Raw genomic sequence first — 22,154 nt, 5'->3', positions numbered from 1 at the left:
GGTCTGTGGGCCCTCCTAGTGGCTCAGATGTGCACAGCAAAGTGTAACCTGCAGCAGCTATAGACCTGGTGTTACACAGCAAAATATGCAATGCTTCAAAGCTCTGTGTAACAGCTGAATGGATCATCTCAAACTGGGGCAGTGAGAGGTGTGAGCCCAGATTTGTGCTAAAGGAAATAGTGGCTACACTCTTAGTAATGTGGGCCCTGCCACACCCAAGTGCTTCATGAAAGTAACTCATAATTTAAAGTTCATAAGTGTTCCCTTTGGCATTCTCAGCTCTGTATTGTAATTTATTTAAGTTTAAATTTTAAAATATTGTAATACCTTAATTACCTTCCTATTTTTTAGCTTATCAATGGAAATACAGACAATGTTATTATGCAGACAGCAGCCCAAGAGTCTCCCATTTCCTGCTGTTGCTTAAGTGAAGATCTTAAATTTGCAGCTTTTGGGCAGGAGAATGGAACAATAAAGGTATTAAATCCTAAATCTGATCTTAAAAATAGTAGGAAAACACTCTTCTTTATGCTTTTTCTTTTTACAAAAATGCTACTTGGATGACTTCATGCAATTATATTCTTCAATATAGTAATTCAATTTACGTGAGTAATGTCTAAACTAAAATAACTTAAAGGTAATGCTAATAATCTAGCTCTGAATTTCATTTTACCAGACTAAGCTAATACGAGTTTTTGGTTGTTCCAATCCAATGACTTAAAATCATGTATTTACAATCTCATGTTATTTAAAAAAGAAATTTCATGTTCTTGTTTTCCTCAAGTTTGTCAAATAAATGCAATTATTACATTCTTCATTGTAAAGGTACTACAGTTGTCAGATGGGAAAATTCTGAAGTCCTGGGAGGCCTACAGGACATCGGTGCAGCATTGTCGATTTACACCTGATTGTCAGACTCTCATCTCAAGTGCTCATGATTCCGTTATACAGGTTTGGGCAATATTTAAAAAGATAATGCTGTAACTTACTTAAAGGGCTTTTATACTATAGATAATATAAACTCAGTAAAGGACTACTGTATTCTGTATTGCTCCATCTAAGAGCTAGGGACTGTAGAAAACATGGCCTTTATTTATGCCTTCTGTGATAATGACTATTACAGATTTTCTGTTTTTACTGATGGGGATGATAGAAAGGCTTTGAGAGGAGGAAAAGGAACATTAGCTGTCAAACGAGGTGACTTAGCAGCTCTGAAATGAGGTTTTGGGATGCTGTAGATCTGTCAGTGTGCTTGCTTCCACTGTCTTGGGGAACGATGTAAAAAATCTCTGAGCGGGCTGGTGTGCCCACCTGTCCAGTGCAGTGCTGAAAACCAGCTAGAAATAGAGTGACTGCACTAATGTGGGCTCCAATGGTGAAGCTCTGCCTCTCAGCAAGGTAGGTTTGCTCTGGTGTGCGTTCTGGTGTGTCTGTGTTAACAGTACCCACCTCAGGGCCGCAGTTCTGCAGTAAAGATCCGTGTCTCAGGCTGAGCTTGCTGAGCCCTGGTTTGCCCTACAGAGAGAGCACTTCAGAGTGCTGAGAGGATCCCTAAGCACTTGGTCCAGCTGCTCATGAGCCTTCAGCCCACACAGCCAAACCTGGAGTTGAATGAAACCTCCAAAGCACTCCTGGGTGCTGACCTTGGCATCCTTCTCCCGGCTCTGCCATGGGAAGTGTTTCTGCTGGTCCTGAGCTCCCTCTGCTGGGCAGCGCATCGCTCAAAGCCCCGCGACTGTCACCTGCACACGCGGCTTTCTGTTCTCCCTGCTGCAGGAAACCTGCTCCTTTGAAAGCTACTCAATCACTGCTGCTCAAAATAAATTGATGCTTAATAGCTTCTGTAGAAAAAAAATTCCACTTGATTCATTTTGCAGTGAATAGTTGAATTAAAAGTAGAAGTGTCATTTTGTTATAAAAAGGCAAAGCAAAATGGCAGTTCATTAAAAATGCCCTTTAAAAATACAAAGAAATCTAATTTAAGTAAGAAAAACATGAGGCCTGCCAGGTGAAATAAATCTATATGTTGCAGTGATCAAAGGTTTAAAACCCCAAACTACTGAGGTGCCTGAAAGTTATTGGTTTGCTTTTTTTATTATTTTTTTTAAATTACCAGTGAATTTTAAGTATCAAATTCACTTTGCAAATGAGATGATATCTGTATTATAGGGAGCTCTGTCATAAGCTGACTATTATATACTATAGCACTCTCAATCTTCAGCATCTCCATTATGGATCACTTCAATATCTAACATTTTAATTAATCACCATCGCCATAAGAATTTGTTATTAATCCTATTACTTAAAAATAAAAAGTTAGTTCATGCTTCTTATGTTTGCTGTTTCACTTTTTAAAAAAATGTATTTGATTTTTATGATTAGGTATGGAATTGGCAGTTGAGTGAATGTTTGTTTCTAAGAGGGCACAAGGAAGCAATCAAGGATTTTAGACTTCTGGAAGATTCAAAACTTCTCTCTTGGTCATTCGATGGAACCGTTAAGGTGAGTAGAAGGCTGTGAACTGAGAAATCACATCAAACACGTTTGACTGTCTCTTGTAACATTTGGTATTTCCTACGTTTTGTGTGGGTACACATTTTGCTGAATCAATCACAAAGTGTAAGCTGACTTTTAAGACAAAATTTTGGATTTTCTATTTCCAGTAAGATCTACACTGTTGTATTTTAACTATTCCAGTGAGTATAACAAAATGTTTGCCACATTAGAACTATCTAGCTGAGTTTTATCCCTTATATGATGTCGTGTGTTTTAACCTTTTTACTATGTTGAAAAACTAACATTTTTTTTCTGTATACGTGGTAGGTTTGGAATGTCACTACTGGAAATCCAGAAAAAGATTTTGCTTGTCACGGAGGTGCTGTTCTTTCCTGTGCTGTTTCACCTGATGGTAGTAAATTTTCATCTGCTTCTGCTGACAAAACTGCAAAGGTTGGTTACCTTTTGTACAGAGATAAAAGTGATGCCTTATTTGTCCTGAAAAGTAATCTGTATTTTTCATTTTGTGGTAACTAGTGATTATTCAAGTTATCCTGTTGTAATTCTAGTTTTAAATTTCCTGTATCCATCAATGTGTTTCTAAAGCTGTTGCAGTCATTCGCAATTGATCTTGGATATAACTTAAGCCTAGTGACTTCTGTACAAATAAAATGCATGTTTAGTTCACAGCTTTGTGCAGAACACTTTGATTGTTTCTCTGTATCAGTTTGTTGATAGCCTAACATTCTTAATTTGTAAAGTAAAGAAAAATTTCCAAGACTTCCAGTGAAGTTTCTGTTCATAGGTTCAGAAGGCAGGTGCACAAAGTGAACTGATGCTGCCCCAATATTTTCCTAAAGCATTACATTAGATTTCTAAAATATAATTTTCAAGTGACTGATGGATCCTATTTCTATGAACACCTTTAAACTTTCTTGTAAATATATAGGTTTTATTAAGATGTATAGTCCAAGGAAAGATACATACAGTCAGTTCAGTAATTCGTAGCAAGTGCATTCTTGTGTGATTCAAGTAATAAAAAAGAAAACCAGACTCTACAGTATAATACATTTACATAAATTCATATACAAATATGCATATGTATAAAAAGTCTTATGTACAGTTTAATGCTTATGCTTTTTAGAAAGAAATCATGATTGGTTTTGAACTTGTCTTTCACTCCTCTGTAATGTTTTCCATTTAGATATGGAGCTTTGAAAGTTCATCTGCTCTTCATGAACTGAAAGGCCATGAAGCCTGTGTGCGGTGCTGTACTTTCTCTCCTAATAACAAACTATTGGCCACTGGAGATGACAAAGGAGAAATAAGGGTACTGCTCTAATCTTGATGTTAGTTTATAATTCAGTTGTCACTTCACAGATGGAAGAATTTTTATGGTTTGTGTTCTACAAGTCTAATTTCTTAGCACTGTGATAAACATCAGGGTGAAAATAGCAAAGTTTGCCACATGAGGCAATAGTTTGTAACCATATTGATAGATTATGTTCCATGAATGCTAAGGAACTGATTCACATGATTCTACTGTGAATTGCATGTGTGATTAAATCCTCTACATAAGATACAGTTCTAAGATTCTTCTAACAAGATTTTTTTAAAAAATTATTTTGTCACTTCAAATAGAATACATATTTGCAAGTTGTTGTTTTGTTTTTCTCTAATACAGAAAAATGCATTTCAGGTTTCCTTATTTGAGGCATTTTTTTCCCTGTTAAGTTTCTTTCTATAAATGCTCTTTCCTCTCTTTTAGATTTGGGATGTTTTAACTGGTGCATTACTTCACTTCTGCTCCCCAGTTACTGTAGATGAAGGAGAACCAACACATGGGGGTTGGGTAACAGACCTCTCCTTTTCTCCTGACAATAAAATGCTTGTGTCATCTGGAGGTTATCTTAAGGTAAGCCTTGAAATAATAAATTACCCTTTCATACCTTATTAAATGGCAGTACTCTGACAGTTAAGACCAATTCAATAAACAGACCTGAAACATTTTACTTAACACAAAGCTGCTTCATTTTTGCAATGGTATAGCACTTTTTGCTTCTTATATCTGCAAGTCCCCTGAAAAACTCTTTTAAGGGAATTCAGGTTTGTTTTCAGACTCCATACATTCCATTTTTATTAACTTCAGATTTTCATTTGCAATGTCATTCCTCAGCATCTTTAATTTTGGCTTAAATTTTGTCAGAAATTCAGAAGAAATTTCAGGTGATGATTTTCTGCCTTGAATGACATTTTATAAGTAATATTCAGAGGAAATCAGTGTTTTCATCAATCTTTCATTGGTTCAGGCATCTACTGGGCATGTGTTCTTTTGGGAAGGGGAAGAGATGGCCTTTTTTCGGTCTGTGAATGGCTCTTTGTAATTTTAAATTTCTCATGAGTTTTGTGTTGGTTTTTTCCCCCTTGTGATATCTAACACCTATTATTAGAAAGCTGTGTGTTATCTGTGTGTGTGTGAAATGACAGGTGGTGAAGCTCTTTCCTCAGAGAGATGGATTTTAGCTGATCATTGGTCAGTGTCTAGCTGTTAGACATTCTATCAGACTAATTCTTTGAAGTCAGTAACCATGTAATAAGGAGTTGAAATTTCTAAGTTAGTTTTGAAAGCACCTTCTGATCTTCATTTTATATTAAAGAACAAGACATACTTTGTGTTTCTAGCTTCCTCCTCATTTTATCTTGTGGTTGCACAGTATGGTGTTGTGATGCTTCTTGGAGTATGGAATGGTTTAGGATGTCAGGACTTCTGGAGTTCTTGTAGTTCAGCCCCTTGCTAGAAGTCGTTTGCAGAGTTAGGTAAAATTGTTTAGGGCCTTGCCTCGAAGTATTGTCCCCAGTCCAACAGGGCTGCCTCCAGGTCCTGAAAGGAGGGACTGACTGTTGTTTCTAACCCTCTTATTAGTAGTTGAAGACAGCAGTTAGCCTCCTAAACAAATGCAATGCTCTGTCTTCCATGACACCTCTTCTAGGTGTCCAGCCACCTCAGTGACCGTGTGCTAGACTTGCTCCTGTTTGTCAGTGTTTTTCTTGGACTTTGGGTAGGGCTCAACACACAGTGACTGAGCTGACAGCCCTCTCAGTTTGTTACCTACCCTTTATTCCACTCAGCCAGACCTTAACCCCTCCAGTTTGAATGTAGGGATGCTATGGGAGACCATGCTGTTGGCCTGGCTAAAGTCAAGGTTGCTCACATCCAGCTCTTCCCAAGCTGTTTGTAGAGACACCATTATTGTCAGCAGAAGTCAGTCAGGTGGTTCAGCATGATTTGCCTGTGGTGTATCTCTGCTAGTCATTCAAGATCACATCCTTGTTTTTCATGTGACTTGAAATGACTTCCAGAAAACTTGTTCCATAATAATCCTGGACACTGGAGTGAAGATTACTGACCTGTAGTTCCCAGTACCTTCTTTGCTCTTTGTGAAAGTGGGTATGGCATTTGTCTTTTCCCAGTCACGGGACCAGATTCAATCACAATGTCTTCTGAAAGTATTGTATTTCTGCTTTTCTTTCAGGATCTACAGATAGATGTATATGATGTGCCTGAAAACACACACACACACAACCATTTTGTAGGGAGATACTAGTCAGGGAAAGTCCAGAACATTTTGGGAGTCTGGACCCCTAGAAGCTGGACTGAGTTGGACTGTGTGATCGACACCTTTAAATGAATGAGTCATCTTAGCCACAGATGAGGTGTATCCACCTGAGTACTATTGACCTTGTTGTGTGAATGGTACACTGGCTCAGCACCTTTTATTCACATTTATTCAGAACGAAGGTTCAAAAGCACATTAAGATCCATTTTTGGTTTAGTTAATTTTTTTTTCTTTTTTTTGAGAGGGTCTCCACCAAATAACAGGAACTTTAGGAGCAGTATTTTTAATCAGAGCATTGTAGCTGTGTAGTTGCCAATCTGTATTATGCACACAACTATAATGTTACATATTTCATGAGATGAGTAAGCTAAAAAGTAGTAATAACATCTTTTCAATGTGATCAAAGCTGAAGGTAATTGTTCTGATATTTTGCTGCTGCACTCAAATGCTGCAGGAATAGAAGGCAGACTTTACTGGCACAGTGGAATAACAACTTTGTGCTGGATTGTGTTAGGTCCAGTTTTGTGTTGGTCTACAGTTTTTCTGAGAAATGGTGAAATTTCAGACTACTGTAAACTGATGGTTGAAGGTTTCTTGGTTTCTTTCTTAATGCTTACTGTGTATTCTAAAAAATCTTAATTGTAAATCTCACTGAAAAAGAAGTCAGTCCTACAAAAAAAAGTGCAAACGGTTTCAAGCATGTAGATGATCAGTCCTCTTGTGTGTCTAGCTAAGTTTTTATTTCAGCTATAGTTTCAGTTATCTGGCAGTATCTATTGATTGCATTTTGTGTTGGGGTAAGGGGCAGTACCTGAATTTATTTTGTATGTTTTCTTGAGATTTAACAACTTCAGTCTTTCTGAAGTTTCTTTTCATCTTAAAGCCTTATATTTAGTAGTTAGTCCTAAACTTATTCTACTTAAAGATTATTTATTTTTAAATGTTAATTAATTTGATGTTTTTATTTTTAATTCTCCCTCTTTGCTAAAAGCAGTCAACTGGGCTAGCCATTTTAAACCTGTTAACAGATTTTATTCTGAACTTCCTTCACCTAACTGAAAGCATGTTTTTTTTATTTTCTTAGTGGTGGAATGTAACTACTGGAGAATCCTTACAAACCTTCTACACAAATGGAACAAACCTCAAGTCAATACATGTGTCCCCTAATTTCAAAGTATATGTGACTGTTGATAATCTTGGTATTCTTTATGTATTACAGAAGTTCTGATTAATGGGCTGAATGCTGCAAAGATAACCAATTCTTTACTCTGGAAAAAGTTCTGCTTTGTCCGACAGTCATTAAGCTGTGAATTATATTTAATTGTTTCATTAATGATGTTTTCATGTATATTTATATACTTTCATGCATGTTTTTTCAAATGATCTTGCATTTAATCTTGTTTTTAATAAGCATTATTATAATCCTTGAATCTTGATTTGCATTTTAAGTGTGTTGCTTCCAGTTTTATAAGGAAATTATATTAAGATTTATTCAAATTAGTTGAAATTAATATTAATAGCAGTGAAGAAAGAATATGTGTATCATACTTTGAAATGGTATTTTATGCTAAAGCTGATGGCTAAATGCTCTCTAGCCATGAACACAACTGTGTTAGATGCAAAAAACCCATTTTTTTTAGGTGTCATGTAAGGATTTTCATTTAGTACAGAATGGGAAGAGGCAGGGGAATTCTTCATTTGAAAAATGGAACCAGCCATGTTGGTGCTTAATGTTCAAACCAAATCGAGTAGATGTTGAGTTTACAGCAGCTGTGCCTCCCACTTGCAGTAAGAGCCCTCATGCTTCAAACCTGTGGAGATAAAGTGCACTGTAACATGTATGAGCTGTCCCCATTAAGGGGAACATCCTGAATCTTCTTTTCTCACAGCAAAATCTGAAATTCAGTATTGTAACTGAAGTGGAAGAGACTGTGCCACATTTCCAGTCAAAGGATGAGTTCAGCTAACCAGCTAAAATGAGAATAAAAATGGCTTAAAAGTTATGTATTGAAAATTATAAGAAGGTGTGAATTTTAGGGTTTTTTTTTCTTTTGGAAATAGCATTCAGTTTATACTATGGAGACACTTTACTGTTGTCAGCTTTGTTTACATGGGATTCTACGCCCGGTTGATCTCTTGCCTGGTAATATGTGATTTTATGTTTTTTTAAAATTTTTTTGTGATTTTTACAGTCTATTTATAGATTCAATATGAGGTAGAAATATCAGTGTTTTGTACTAACTGTACTTGACAAATTCTTTCTGAATAATTGGGTAGCAATGTTCTATTTGATACCTAGTAAGCCTTTTTCTATTCAATTGCCTCTTAACTGCTATGAGCAACTGCACAAGCATTCATATGATTTTCATATTTTTGTAGGTGGCAGTAGAACACTGTCTAACTACTTGATTGTAGAAAGTACTGTAGCAAGTAACTGGTACTGAATAATGAAATTTTTACTTTTGGTATTTTTTGTGTGCATTTCATAAAATTTAATAGGCATTCTTAGTATTTCCCTGGTTGGACAATCCCCAGTTTTTCCTCTTTTCCAACTTGAAATTCTACTCTTTCTAAGGTGCTGTTGAATACGGGTCAGTATAATCAAAGTACTGCTGGCAGAAATGTAAAGAGAAGAAATTCAATAGAAAAGACCACGATGTTTTGTACTCCAAGTATGTTCAGTACTTAATAAAGATGATCCAGGCAATATTGGCCAAAGTTTTAAATGAATTTGAATTCCTGAGTCAGTTTTTTTATACCTGGGATGGAGGGGGACTGCTGCATCTTTTACTGTGGTTTTGTTTTCAGTCTAAACATAATGCTGCTTTACAAACTACATTAAAAGTGCTTTGACAGGTGAGCAACAGTATTAAATATGGGTGTGGAGGAAAAAGTAAACAGAGGGAGAACAAAGTCTTGGAATATGTCTGCAATGTTCAGGACAGAGTTGCTTCTACTGTCCAGTTTGCAGAGTGCCCATCAGTACCTCCTGAGCAGCTGAAGATCCAAGGAATGGGAAGCTTCCTTAGCCAGTGTGTCCCTCTATCCCAGAGACTGTGCTGTCCTTACTGCATAGGCTGAGCTTAGAGACCCAACCAGGTTAAAAGGTACAGGAAACATATTTCCCATGAAAGTTCTCTTCTCTGAGAATCCTAATGAAATTCTGATGATAAGAAAGAAAATCGGATCACATTTAAATGCAGAAAGCAAATGGTGCATGAGCAGACTTCATAGACAATTGCAATTTTGAAGTGATTAGGAAGCAAATAGCACAAAAACTTGAGGAAATGTGAGATAATTACTCCATTCATGGATGTTCTGGAGGAATGACAGCACAGCAGTATTGTGCTTGTTGCTGGAACTGAGGAAGGTGTTCTTCACAGAAGGTGATGTTGGGATGGTTGCATTCACATATGTAGAAGTCTGGAGTTGGCTGTAAGTATTAGAAACTGAGGTGGAAGAAGAGAAATAGGTGTGAAAATGTCTGAAGAGCCAAAGAGTACATCTGATTTGCAAGGAAAGTACAAAAAATTTCAAGTGAAAAATTATTAAAATGGGAGCCAGGAAAACAACTTCTTAAATTTAAAAATATTTAAGACAGTTTATTGTAATAAAAAAAAATAAGTCTTGCTGTGTCATCAGATTTGGCTGTTCTCTTAGGTGTTACATGTATTGTAAAGGAATACAAAAGAGAACTTAGCTAAAAGAATTTATGTGGATTGAACATTAGTGTTTCCATTACCTTTTTTTATGTCAGTTCAAAGTTAATCAGTCTACATTCAAATTTAACTAATGAGCATTGCCAATTTTGTCTAGTCCTTTAGCTGAAATTATAATATGCTTTAGTGTAAATGATTTTTAGGTATACTTACTATTAACCATGCCTATTAGTTTCTGTAGAAGTTTTGAGTCTTTTCATTGTCAATTAGACCTACAGCTGCTTCACATATCTTTTTTTTCTCTTTTCCTAGGAATTGTACCCCTGTGTGATGCACTGAATGTTTTGTATTGCCTTAAAGTGCACCATTCCTCCAACTACAGTGTTCTTCTCCCCCCTCTTATCTTGCACAGTTGTTTGAAATAGAACTGTGCACTTAGTGCCTGAGATTTTTGTAGAACTCTTGTAGTGTTGTTGTGAGGGTAGAACTGGTAACCTGTTGCCGTTAGAGGATTATCCACTACCCCAAAATTCTTTTTCTTCCTTTTGAAAATTATGCAGTTAAACTCCCTGTTACAGAATGCTGTGCAAATCACTGTTTTGAGGGGGTTTTTACAATTTTTAAATTTGAAGGTGAAGTCTCTGTATGGGGCCCAGTTGCCCAGGTTGTATATAGCAACAACAGTCTGTGTCCTTATCACTGCTCTCCCGAGGTGTTTTGTAGAAGCTGATGCCCTTGCAGGTTTCTGGGGAAAGCCAGACTGAGAGACTCTGACTCGGGTGCTTTCCTCTGCCCTCCTGGAACAGAACATTGCAGGAGGCTGCTTGCCCTCATCTCTAAGAAGCCACTAAATCCAAAATGCCAGCAGATTGCTGAGAATTCAGGTATGTTGTTGCAATTGCTAGTAGAACACAGCCTCCTTTGGAGCTGCTTGGTTGCCCTTTCTCCTTCATAGCAAGTACAGACTCCATGGCAATGTCCAGGAATGGAAAAGTCAGCCTGGAGGCTGTATTTCCCTCTGGTAGGTGTGTTAGCATTCAGGAACACACCTAATCACAGATTGATTATATGCAGGTGCTTTATTGAAGCGTGCAGGAACTAGGGGTATCAGCAAGCCAAATCTAGCTCCATCGTCTTTGTCCAAAGTGCACATATTTATACAATTTCAGCTGTAGCAGTAATCACTATAACAACGTTATCAATATTGCTTCATTAATAAATCCTCATAAACTTTATTGATATTGCTTCATGAGAGTTAGCTCATCCTTGTACGAACATGTACGAATCTTATCTCTGGGTGGGTATCTTGGAGACCCTAAGTACCAGTTCCCTTTACTGTAAAAATTTCAGCTTGCTAGACCATCCCTAATACCAAGCATTCTTGAGGCCTACCTTTACAAGATTGTAAGAAACATTTTCAGAAACATTTAACCCCATAGTAACAGGTGGGAGGTGTATTTGTCCACCTTCTGCTTTCCTCCTTCCTTTCTTCCTGTGTCTACTATGGAGGCACAAATTTATTTGGGTTTATAGATGGTAATGATGATGCCCAAAAGCTCTGAGGACTTGGGACACCTTATTTCTGTCATGATTCCATGAAAAGCAGATGCCAAATAACCTTTACTGTTTGGAGGACAGGGAGGGTGCCAGATACTCTGAACACTTCCAGTATGATGTCTTTTTTTTTTCTTTTTCTGTGCTCAATTTCACTTTGTTCTTTCAAGGTAGGGATGGGGCACCATCACTGCCTCTGCCAATATGCAGTAAGATGTTAAGCTGAGTCTGGACTTGTTTGTGGCTAGAACTCTGAAGTAGATTGACAGTAGATTGATTGATTGTGTTTTTCAGCACTTCTAAAGCTTCTGTGGGGTGTGCTGCTCTCTGTGGCTTTTTTTTGGGGGGAGGTGAAGACCAATGGGTTTGGAGCATGGATGCGAGCTTTTCTTGGGTTTTAAGAGGCTTTTCTTCCAGATGAATTCACTGAACAGCTTTCTTCTAGGAGGGATTTTATGAGAAACCTCGCAACTAGATTTAATAGAGGCCTAGGCTGAGATTGTTAGGGTACCTCCTGAAAGAGTATAAAGGAGTTATTTTCAGTTTGCCTGTGTCATTGACAGCTTCATCACTTCCTATATCATCTCCTACTTGCAGGAGAGTTGCACTTGAGGGATATAGAACAACTGGGTGATAATTGGCTAGAGCTATTTAAGCTGCCTCTGTGTGTTTGTTCAGGAGGATGAGAAAGCTAAAGTATCTTGTAAGTGTTTCAATAGGCAGTTTCTCTCTTGGGGCCTGACTGTTTACAGAACAAATTAGCTTCCTGTGCTTGTTTCCATTTAACAAACCATATGTTGTACATAGGAGAAGTGCTCTGAGAATGGTTAGAATCATGTCCTTCAGGCTAGAGAGGATTCTTGTTCTGTACTCAAGAGGCATCCTCTAAGTGCTACTTAGGATGCTGCAATTAGATTCCATGTGTTTATGTGGTATTTTTAATTTCTTACTGTGTTAGCTTCCTTCAATTTATTTGCATCTCTGATTTATTTTTAACTTTGTTCAGTTTCCCTAATAATGTAGAACTCAGATGGGTTTTGAAAATCATGTTTAAAATGACTCAAAATGAGGCAAATTTACCCATTCAAACTCTTTGAAAGTAAACAGGATGCTTCTTAGGTAAAGCATGTGTTATTTCTAATGTATAAATGCACATGGACTATGCTTGGTATTTAAAAAAACTTTTATTTTACTTTTCTAATGCATTTAGACTCTTCTAATTCTCCTCTGTAATTGTATAGAAAATATAATTTCTATAGCACTTTTCTACAGTAATTTCTAGCACGTAACAGTGATTTATTTCTAAAAATCATATTATTTTCCTGCCATGTCCTCCAGAGATAGTAATTACTGTTCATATTCCTCTTCCTCATTAGTCAGTGTTTGGGTTGATAAGACTTTGTAGCCTGCTGGTTCAAACTCTTACTAGTCTTGAGACATTTTGAGAACAAGTTTTCCTGTCCCCAAGTAACAATGACAACATTTCTTTTTGTGCTTCCCAGTTATAACCACTTAAATTCATCCTTTAATTTAATACTGATCAGTATTGGCTGTTTTTTATAAGCCCCTTGCCAGAAGTAGTGTAGGGAAAAAAAGATTAAGGAAAGGCTGAAAAATATACTTTTGGTTTAATAACCCTGAAATATTACCTAAGAGGAATAGCATGTTTTTAATTTGAGACTTGGAAACACTTAGTGTCTTTTTTAGTAGAGAATATATGAATGGACATAGACAGAGGCCAGTGGAAATCTGTCTCTAAATGCAGATCAAACATTTTGATCTAAAGAATCCAACCTGAAGCCAATAATCATGTCTTGATGGTTGACATGATGGTCAACATCAACACAGTAAGGTAAGATATACTTACAGAAGCTGGCAGCTCCTAATGTTTTTCAGTGCATTTGCACAATTTCTTAAAAGGAGCTGTGGAGCTTATTTATATTCAGTACAGGAGAGCAATTATAGGTTTATATTTCCAGCTGAAATATTGGAGAAAATGTGTGGTCTTACCAATACGTAGCTTAAATTTCAGAACTAGGAAATAGGAAGAGAAACGGTTTCAAAGAGTTTAAACAGAAGAAATGTTGCCTAAATTTTACCTCTAATTGAGTATATGTTTAACAATAGCATGAAAAAAGGTCACCTGAATATGTCTGAGTTTTCAAAATATTTAAAGAGATGTTTTAATGTCTTGCAGATATTGCACTCTCAATTTATCAAAGCCAAAGAGTTGTAGTTTTTCTATTTGAAAAACTATAAAGCAGATACTACTTTTAAAAAAATTATTTCTACAGTATCAAGGATTCAGCTATTAAATTGTTGTTTTGAGTCAGCCGATGATTTTTTATAGTCTGGAGCACTGGATTTGAGGAAGATCTTAGAGGTACACATTCAATCAAAGGAATGCTTGAGGGGCTGAGCTGAACTTGTGGAAGAATTGCTTTTCACTATGAGATCGTATCAGTAAATACCTGCCAGAGATAGGTACAATTCAACTGAACTTCATGTGATTGGAGTTTTCTTCATAGCGTATCTTGATTATTTAAATTAGGTTAAAAATATATTAAACACAATACAAAATGTATTATGAAATTTTATATATATATATTATAAAATATATTAAACATAGTAGGTGGCAACAAGCAATAAGTCTACCAATTTAACTGTTTTATCTCCTTTTCCCAGAATTATCTCTGTTGAAAGAGTTAAACTTTTGGTGGCAATAGAAAAAGAAAGTCTGTTCCTTGAGTTATGATCTACTTTTCCTCTTAAGCTTCTCCTAGCTGTGAGGTCTTTACACGCTGCAGTTTCTCAAGCTCCTATACTACTCCTTACATCTCACTTTTAGTGTTTAATTACTTGTGTCAACCTTCCTTCAGATGAGGGGTTCCACTGTTCTGGATTCTAGTATTGGTAGTGTTTGGGGTAGACTTGCTGCAGCAAAGTTGGACTTCACTGTTCCTGGTTTTTTTAATCACAAAGTGACTGTGTGGAACGGAACATTTTCTCAGTTTATGTTCTGGATCTCTCTGGTTTCTTCAGCATGTAATAGCAAAAAAAAGAGTGATCGTTAACAAGCTGTTACATTTATGTGTTCTATATTATGTAGCTGTTTTTTTGCTAAAATACGGATTTAGGAAATTAAGATCATATTTTCTGAAAATGATAATCCTTTCTGTATTTATTTATATTTTGCATACAAATTACATCTCTTCCTTTTCAAAAATTGAGTCAGAATGCTTCCAGCTCAAGCAATTCATCCCTCCATTTTTTTTTTTTAAATTCATTTTGCTCTTTATTTGAGTTCTGTGATGGGTTAAAAGTTACTTTAGGATTGTTCTGTATCTGCCAATGTGTTTGTTTTGTTTCTCAATTGGAAAATGAGAATCTGATCACAGTGAATACTTCGAGCAGTTAGCAGCAAATACAAGAGGTCATTACTTTTGTGAGAAAGAATATATCAAACTTTGGATGTCAAAACTGGAATTAATACCTGTGACAGGAAGCAAGGGGCTTAGAACTTGAGTGTCTTCTGTTTATAATATGTTTTTAGCAACATGTGAGTTCTAACAAAATATTTTTTCTACTGAATTTGTTTGTTTGTTTTTGTTTTTTGGTTTTGTTTTTGGTTTTTTTGGTATTTCTAAATTGACTGTTGATAGCTGCTGAGATTCCTTGAAGGGAAAAAAATGAATGTTCATAAATCCAGTCAGAATGTCAAAGTGAGGACAGCTGAATCAGGTATTGTAACCCAAGGGCCTAGTCCAAGGGGGGGACTGCAAAAATTCTTCCACAGGCAGTGAAGACAAGATTTGAGCAACCACTGTTGGAAATCATTAGCATAGATAATCCAGCAGCAGTGGCACATTCAAGGTGTAACTGTAGTGGTGGTGTTTTTATGGGGACTGGCAGAAGCAGCACTTTTTTTAGCTATTAAACATTTTTCGCTTACCATTTGAAATACAAGGTTTGCTCTTGCAGATTTGTGGACTTTGGTTTTTCATTCTCTAAGCTGATTTTAGAGGCTACATTGAACAGGATGTTCAAATAATTCTTGCATTCCTTAAGGACTGACTAGAGTTTGAAAATTGGGTACCTTAATCCATCCTTTCCTTTCAGAATTGTTTTTTTCTGACAAATTCTTGTTACACTAAACAAATGAAGCCATATAGCAAACATTTCAGTAATCAGGCCAACATAAAGTACTCATAAATTATCACCAAGCAGCTCTAAATCTGTCATAAACTCTTACTGACTGGCTCACAGGAATGTTTATGTAATTGAGAGGAACTATAGAAAGGAAGTTAAGTCTCGTTTTACAAGTTAAATCAACTACAGCGAGATGAAAAACACCCACGCATTTGGCTTTGGATCAGCAGAGACGTTCTTGAAAAGCAAACCTTTATGAAATCTTAATTATGAAACCAATTTCAAGGTGAAAAAAATTATCAGTTTTCCAGGTGTCATAGATTGTACTCTGCTTGCATATTCCTTGTATAACAGGGTATCACCTTGATCAAGGAGTTACAGATTTGGAATCATTCTAACAAATAAATTTTGACATGGTTTGGAGCACAGATGTAACGTAGGATGTGTAAAAGCTGGAAAGCTTTGAGAGGGGTCCAAGAAGTCGCAGTTCCACAGATGTGAAAAAAAGCCACCACACCACCAAACCTGCTGAATGTTATCTTACATGACATGCCTTTAAAAAAGGTGTATAAGCTGCAGTGCAATGCAGACAAATATATTAAGAGATGATGTTTATAATATTTCAGAGTACAAGTTACGAAGTATAAGAGCAACTGATAAGGGTTTTTAAAGCAATAAGTGAAATACCAATAAGAAAACCAAATGAGAGATTAATATTAAACCTATGTTATTAACAAAAATAAGCTTATTCCACTGAGCGCAGTGACATAGGTTTGAAATATGATATTGGAAATATGGCATTAGAAATCGATAATCTTAACAGAACAGGTAGCAAGGATGCATTTGTTCAAACTAAAGAATTTTGAACCACCAAGTCCAAATGAGAAACAGACATTTTTTGCAACAGGTAAGATGAAGAGTCACACCTGGTAAAATTTATCACACTTTAAAAAAACGAGAAATTCCAAAAAGCTGTGAATCGCTGCAGTTTTGGTGTTTTTACAGAGGTGACTGAGGCAGCTATTGCCCTGAAGTCAGTCCTGAGGAAAACAGTGGAAAGGCAGATTTGAGGTTATATGGAAAAGCAGCATCTACTTTGAGCATCACAGGCTTTTTCTAGACGTTACTGACCGCTGTGGTTTTTTGAGAGGCTGTTTTTGGCAAATGGTACTGACAGATTTCTAATTGTTTTGCTTATGACTTTTTTGGTTTGTTTTTAACACATTATTGTCAGTACATAAACTTTGGATTGCTTAAAGGAATTTGATTTATTATCACACCATATTTTGATCCAAAACAAACTTGTAAAATCATATTCAACAAAGGAATTAGCTCTTATTTCCTACATTTCTATGCAAAATGTAGTCTAAACAAACATCTCAGGAAACCATTCTGTTTCTGCTTAAATGAGTCCAGATGTTCAGTGTGTTTCAAATGTTATGGGTTATTATAAAGCTAAGATCTTTATTTCCTTGCTTTATATGTCTCACCTTAAAATAGGTATGGAAAGGAACTTCAGAGACCCTTTGATAATGTTCCTTGCCTCAGATCTGCAAAAGTCTGCTCTAGAGAAGGGGCTGTAATGAAATACTAGGATTCAGAGGTTTTCTTGGTTATCTGCAGATCAGGAAGAATTTCATTCTTGTACTGTGTAATTTGATCTTTAAATCTTTTCACCTGCCTATGAGATTGGCTTTAGGATGTGCAGTATTAAACACAGGTGATCTGTACCTTCAGGTGCAATAGATACTCGTATTTTTGTTTCCTTGTAGATTGCATCATGCCAGCTGGACTTCTGGTTGGGAAACAGATATCCCCAAAGTCAGACTGGCAGGAATATTTCCCCCCATCTTTGTCTGTGGAGCAGGCTGTATGTATCAGCAGCTGGAATTACTTAAGTACACCTCTCTGAAGGGCTTTCCTGCCACATTAAGTGCTGGGGGATAATGTTGGCACCATAATAGTCTCTTTTCCCTACTACTTGTAACAATCAGTTCAGTTTTCCAGGTTTTTGAGGTACTTAGCTTAGTTAACTCTTCAAGTTTTATGTAAGTATAATCAAGTTAAATGTAATGTCAGTGACACAGAGATGGCCATGGTGAATGATCTAGTATCTTTCTGTATTAACTTCCACTCATGCACAGCATTCCCAGACACTTGCATGTTTCAGCAGATTACTCAATTCCAATGCAGAATTGATCACTTAATCCATCACTGATACTTCTATAAATTTACATACTGTCTGAAAGGCAAATTAAAGAAAAGAATATTAGTCTTTGCAACATTAACTGAAAAAAGAAGTAGTGCGAGCCTCAACTACATACATTAGGATATTTTTGCTTAGGACATAGCCAACCCTGCCATTCTGTAGCCTCGCAGTTATTGCTATCCAATAATCACAAGTGGAAGAATGAAGACTGCACTGCATCTAATGCATTTTTTAAATTAGTGTGGTCTGTTTCTTTTTTGCCTCATGGTGTCACTATAGGATAAAGTTAATGCTTCTTGGGTATTCTCTATACTGGAGCATATTTCTATTTCCTTTGTTGCACTGGCTTTCTGATTTTCTACTATGTGTTTAGAAAATATGATAGCAAATATATTGCCTTCAAATTTGGACATGTTCTCTAAAGCATTGGCCTATCCTTAACACTGAGCATGAATTTTTATTTTTCTTTTCCTTTTTATTTTTCCCCAAAGGATTTAATATTAGAATGAATCTAGCTTTATATAAGGGTGTGGAGAATTTGAGCAAGTCTGATGACTTGAAAGTAGGAAATACCATGTTTAAAAAGGTATATATCTTACAGTTGAGTGGGCTTATGAAGTTACATCTGTCACAGACTTCTTCATCACACATAGAAACTGTATGAATCACAGGATGGGTAAAGTTGGTAGGGACCACAACCTCCCTGCTCAGGCAGGGTCATCCTAAAGCACATGATACAGGCCTGCATCCAGGCAGTTCTTGAATATTTCCAATAAGCTTCATATTTCCTCATTTTGTTGTAATGTGCTTTGAATTCAGCTTTTGTGATTGATAGAAAAAGCAGATTTCCTATGCAAGCTCAGTAGCAAGAGAAGACAGGAGAGAGAGAGAATTTGGTTTAATTTACATACTGATAGCATTGATAGCATTTTTATTGGCCTAGTTGTTACCAGTTTACCCAGACCCACATTCTTGAATATATCTGGGTACCTGACTTCCACAGAAGGAAGAAAGATGTGGCACTCTATAGATGTTAAGTAGAATTGAAGATAAATTTGCTTGTGGTCTTTACAAGAGCAGGAGTCAGCTGGAGATGCCATTTCCCGTTCATGCATTTGGAGCACACCTTCCTGAAAGGCAAGGACCATAGGCCATTTCTCTGCTTTCCCTCTTCTGTCTCTTCAGCAGGACAGTGGTGTTTGGGCTGGTTGCACTCAGGCTTGTAATGAGGATGACTGTGACTGTCTAGTCAGCAGGAACAAAATCATCCACCAGTTCCACAAAATCTACATCCAGTGTGAACTCTGGCCACTTGTGGTCAGCCTCTGTCTAGCTCAGGTTATCAGGTGTGAAAGTTAACTAGAACCGGCATATGGTTAACCAGAATAACTGTGGCCTTGAGAGCTGTAGTCAGCTATCAGTGACTTATCAACAGCTTGAGTCAGTTTGCTGATTTAGCAAAGAAGTTGGTTCACCTAAAGAAGCCAAAGAACACTGAACAATTGCAGAGCTTTTCAGTAGAAGCCTAAGAATTATCTTTCCCCTTTTTTTATTATATTATCCCCCTGTTCTTTCCAGTGGGCTGAAAATCCTGCCAGGATTTCCAGTCGGTTAAGAGTCCTTTTTTCTCCCACTCTCTTCAGATGGTCTTTTAACATGAGCTAAAAAATATCCCTCTTAGATAAATGCCCACATCTAAATATTGTCTCTAATCCTTATGCCATGTCTCTCACTTACGTACTCGTCACTGCCACACAGTTCCTTCACAGAGTCAATTGTCCTTTGGACTGGTACTTTGGAGATAGTTGAGTTACTCTTTCTGGACTGTTGTCTTGTTGACATCTTAGACACAAACTTCCAGTGAAGTGTGAAGCAGGTGAGATGAACAGCACACATTGAAAGAAATCCAGGGCAAAATTAGAGTTCTGCATGCAGCACACACTGCCTGTTTTAATCTAGAATGGGACATAAACTATTTCACAGCTGTACGTGCATTAGTTGTCTAGCATGCTGCTTCTTTTCCAAAGCACAGACAAACTCTTCACAACCTGATGATTCCCTTGCTAATGGTTACCATTTTATGGTCATGCCAGTTTTTGATGCTGAGATTTTGACTTTAAACTGCAAGGCATGTGTACCTTGTAGTTCTGCAGGTGAAGTAGCCTCTCACAAACTTCCTGGCAGAATAACAGAACCAGAGATGCTGAGTCTTTCTTCCTGCCACCTGTGAGAAGTGGCTCTTCTGGCTTTTAATAAATATCAGGCCCATTTGGAGGAGTCACTGCATCCAGTCTAAAATGCAACATCAACATCTGCTTTAGGAAACCTCTAACTCCACAAACACAGCAGTGCCCTGTTTTTTGTCACGACTTTCTGCAGTTTCAAGCTGCTGCCCAGCAGCAGTTTTTTTACTGTGCATATGTGGTGGTGCATCCCCCTCTCACACTGGCCCACACTATGATTTCAGAAATGCTTGTTAGGCCTTGGCCTTGATGAATGACAGCTCAGCTAAGCTCCTTGAGCTTATCAGAAACACTGTGTGCTCCCAGGAACTTATTTTAGCTAATGAGCTCCTGTTTTTTAGCGAACAGTCTTGGAAACCTATTTTTCTTGCCTGCCTAAGAATGTAAGTGTAACACCGCTTTTACAATTGAACTTTTACAGAAAGTTACTGACCTGAATTGTAGCCAGGATGGAAAATTGCTGTGACAAAAGAAAACACTCTTGCAGCCCTATAAAGAGTGGTTCTAAGTGAGACCCTCTGAGCTCTCCTGGACCGCAGAGGGCTGCAGCCAGCAATTCACTCTGAGTGAGACGCTCCTCTGAGCAAAAAAATTCTCAAGTTCACTCTATTTGTAGGACTACTGCCAAAAGCCAAAGATGGAGCTTGGGCTGATACCCCCACTCCTCGAGGCTCAACTCTTCGCCCTTCAAAATGATGTAAAGGTATGAGGACTTCACTGATCCTGAGGTGAATTTTTCACAGGTATGTGTCCTCACTCCTTTAGTGTGTGTCTGCCAAGTGTGAATATGGCATTGCAAATCGTTGTGGTTTAAAACCAAACAGTTGCTTCCCTTCTCCCCAATCCCCTCCAGTGAGATAGGGACAAAAAGGCAGAGATTATGGGTTGAGATAACAATTTACTAAAGAAAAAGCAATGAGAGAAAGGAAACAAACAGTAACAGCAAACGGTAAAAACAGTGCATAAAAGAGGTGATTTACACACAAAAAGGTGCTCACCACCCCCACCCAGCTCCGCATGGCTACAAAGACAAAATGGTGGATGGTACCACAGCCCTGCAGCTGTGGCTCTTCCCAAGACAATCAATATGGTAGATGTTCTCACAGCTGGTGTCCTCCTTCCCCAAGCCCAAGACAACAAACAAGGCTGGACAAACCTTCCAAGCCTTCTTCCTCTGCACGTCACTGACTGCTCTGCCTGCACTGACCGCCCTGTGTCACCTCAAGGGTTGTGGTCACCACTTTGCTCCTCCAGAAAAAAGGAACAAAACTGGTGCCATTTCTGCTGCGCACTCAGCTTCTCTTCCACCTGGAACCATGTCCCCCTGCAATGACCTGGATGTTTTAGAATGGCACACCAGCCACACCCACATGCTTCTAGGCCCTGCCCCTCTCAGCAAGGGTGAGAGAACGAACTCTCCTGGCCAAAACCAGGACACTCATGCACTGTGAGTGTTGGTCTCTGTAATCTGTAAGTACATTAGATTTGTACAGAAGTTAGGCCTGTTGCTGTGTTGCTATTGTGCTCGTTGTAGATTCTAAAGAATCTTTTCTTAACTTGTTGAAATTAGGCTATCAATGAAGTGCTGTTAAAAACTTGAGGCCTAAGCCGTTGGTCAAGTCTGGCTAAGTTTGGCGAAAGCGTCTACTCTGAGACTCAACAGGAGAGTGCCCCTCATTCCCTTTTATCCTTATGCTTTTCCATCCTTAACCTTTTCCCATCCTCAGCCTCCACATAGATAATGTAGACTGATTTTAGTTTTGTTGATTTTAGGTTTTAGTCCAGTTTTTCTCTGTATGCTTCAACTACGTAGTTCAGCAGTAAAGTGAACCTTGCCAATGAACTTTATCGCTCTTTCACTTTTTTATTAAACCTGCTTTAGCCTATACCTTTTGCCAGTGATTCTTTGAGCAACTTAAACCACCTATTCACAACAGCGTATTGGAGACCTCACTACTCACATAATGCTCAAAATCCTTTGTTACCCACATCTCGTTTGGATTTCAATTTGCTTACCTTCTCATGTCAAATGCAATCTACTTGTGTATCACCTCTCTTCTTTTGCCTATTTCTCCTTCCTACTTGAAGTCAGTCTCTGGAATTAATTCTTGGTTTTACAGAATCCAAATGCTCCAGCTTCTTCATATACCCTCCTTGACCTGCCTCTGCTTCCCTTTTACCCTAGAGGTCAAGAACAGCAAATATACTGACTTTCTGATCTTACAGA

At 37.6% G+C, this 22,154-nt stretch overlaps 1 protein-coding gene across 1 annotated transcript in view; it reads left to right on the top strand.

Annotated features, from left to right (window-relative positions):
* Nucleotides 1-8,837, top strand: part of LOC131592435 (apoptotic protease-activating factor 1-like) — a 30,473-nt gene extending 21,636 nt beyond the window's left edge. Inside the window, exons 21-27 of the mRNA XM_058863937.1 lie at nt 352-477; nt 826-951; nt 2,383-2,502; nt 2,824-2,949; nt 3,701-3,826; nt 4,265-4,411; nt 7,198-8,837. Coding sequence (XP_058719920.1) covers nt 352-477; nt 826-951; nt 2,383-2,502; nt 2,824-2,949; nt 3,701-3,826; nt 4,265-4,411; nt 7,198-7,341 — 915 coding nt within the window. The 3' untranslated portion in view covers nt 7,342-8,837. The remainder of the gene's footprint in view (nt 1-351; nt 478-825; nt 952-2,382; nt 2,503-2,823; nt 2,950-3,700; nt 3,827-4,264; nt 4,412-7,197) is intronic.
* Nucleotides 8,838-22,154: the final 13,317 nt, after the last annotated feature.

The sequence above is a fragment of the Poecile atricapillus genome, chromosome W, assembly GCF_030490865.1.
Source record: "Poecile atricapillus isolate bPoeAtr1 chromosome W, bPoeAtr1.hap1, whole genome shotgun sequence".
NCBI classification, from domain to species: Eukaryota; Metazoa; Chordata; class Aves; order Passeriformes; family Paridae; genus Poecile; species Poecile atricapillus.
The sequence above is the reverse complement of the archived record's forward strand: the minus strand, read 5'-3'. Positions and strand labels throughout refer to the sequence as shown.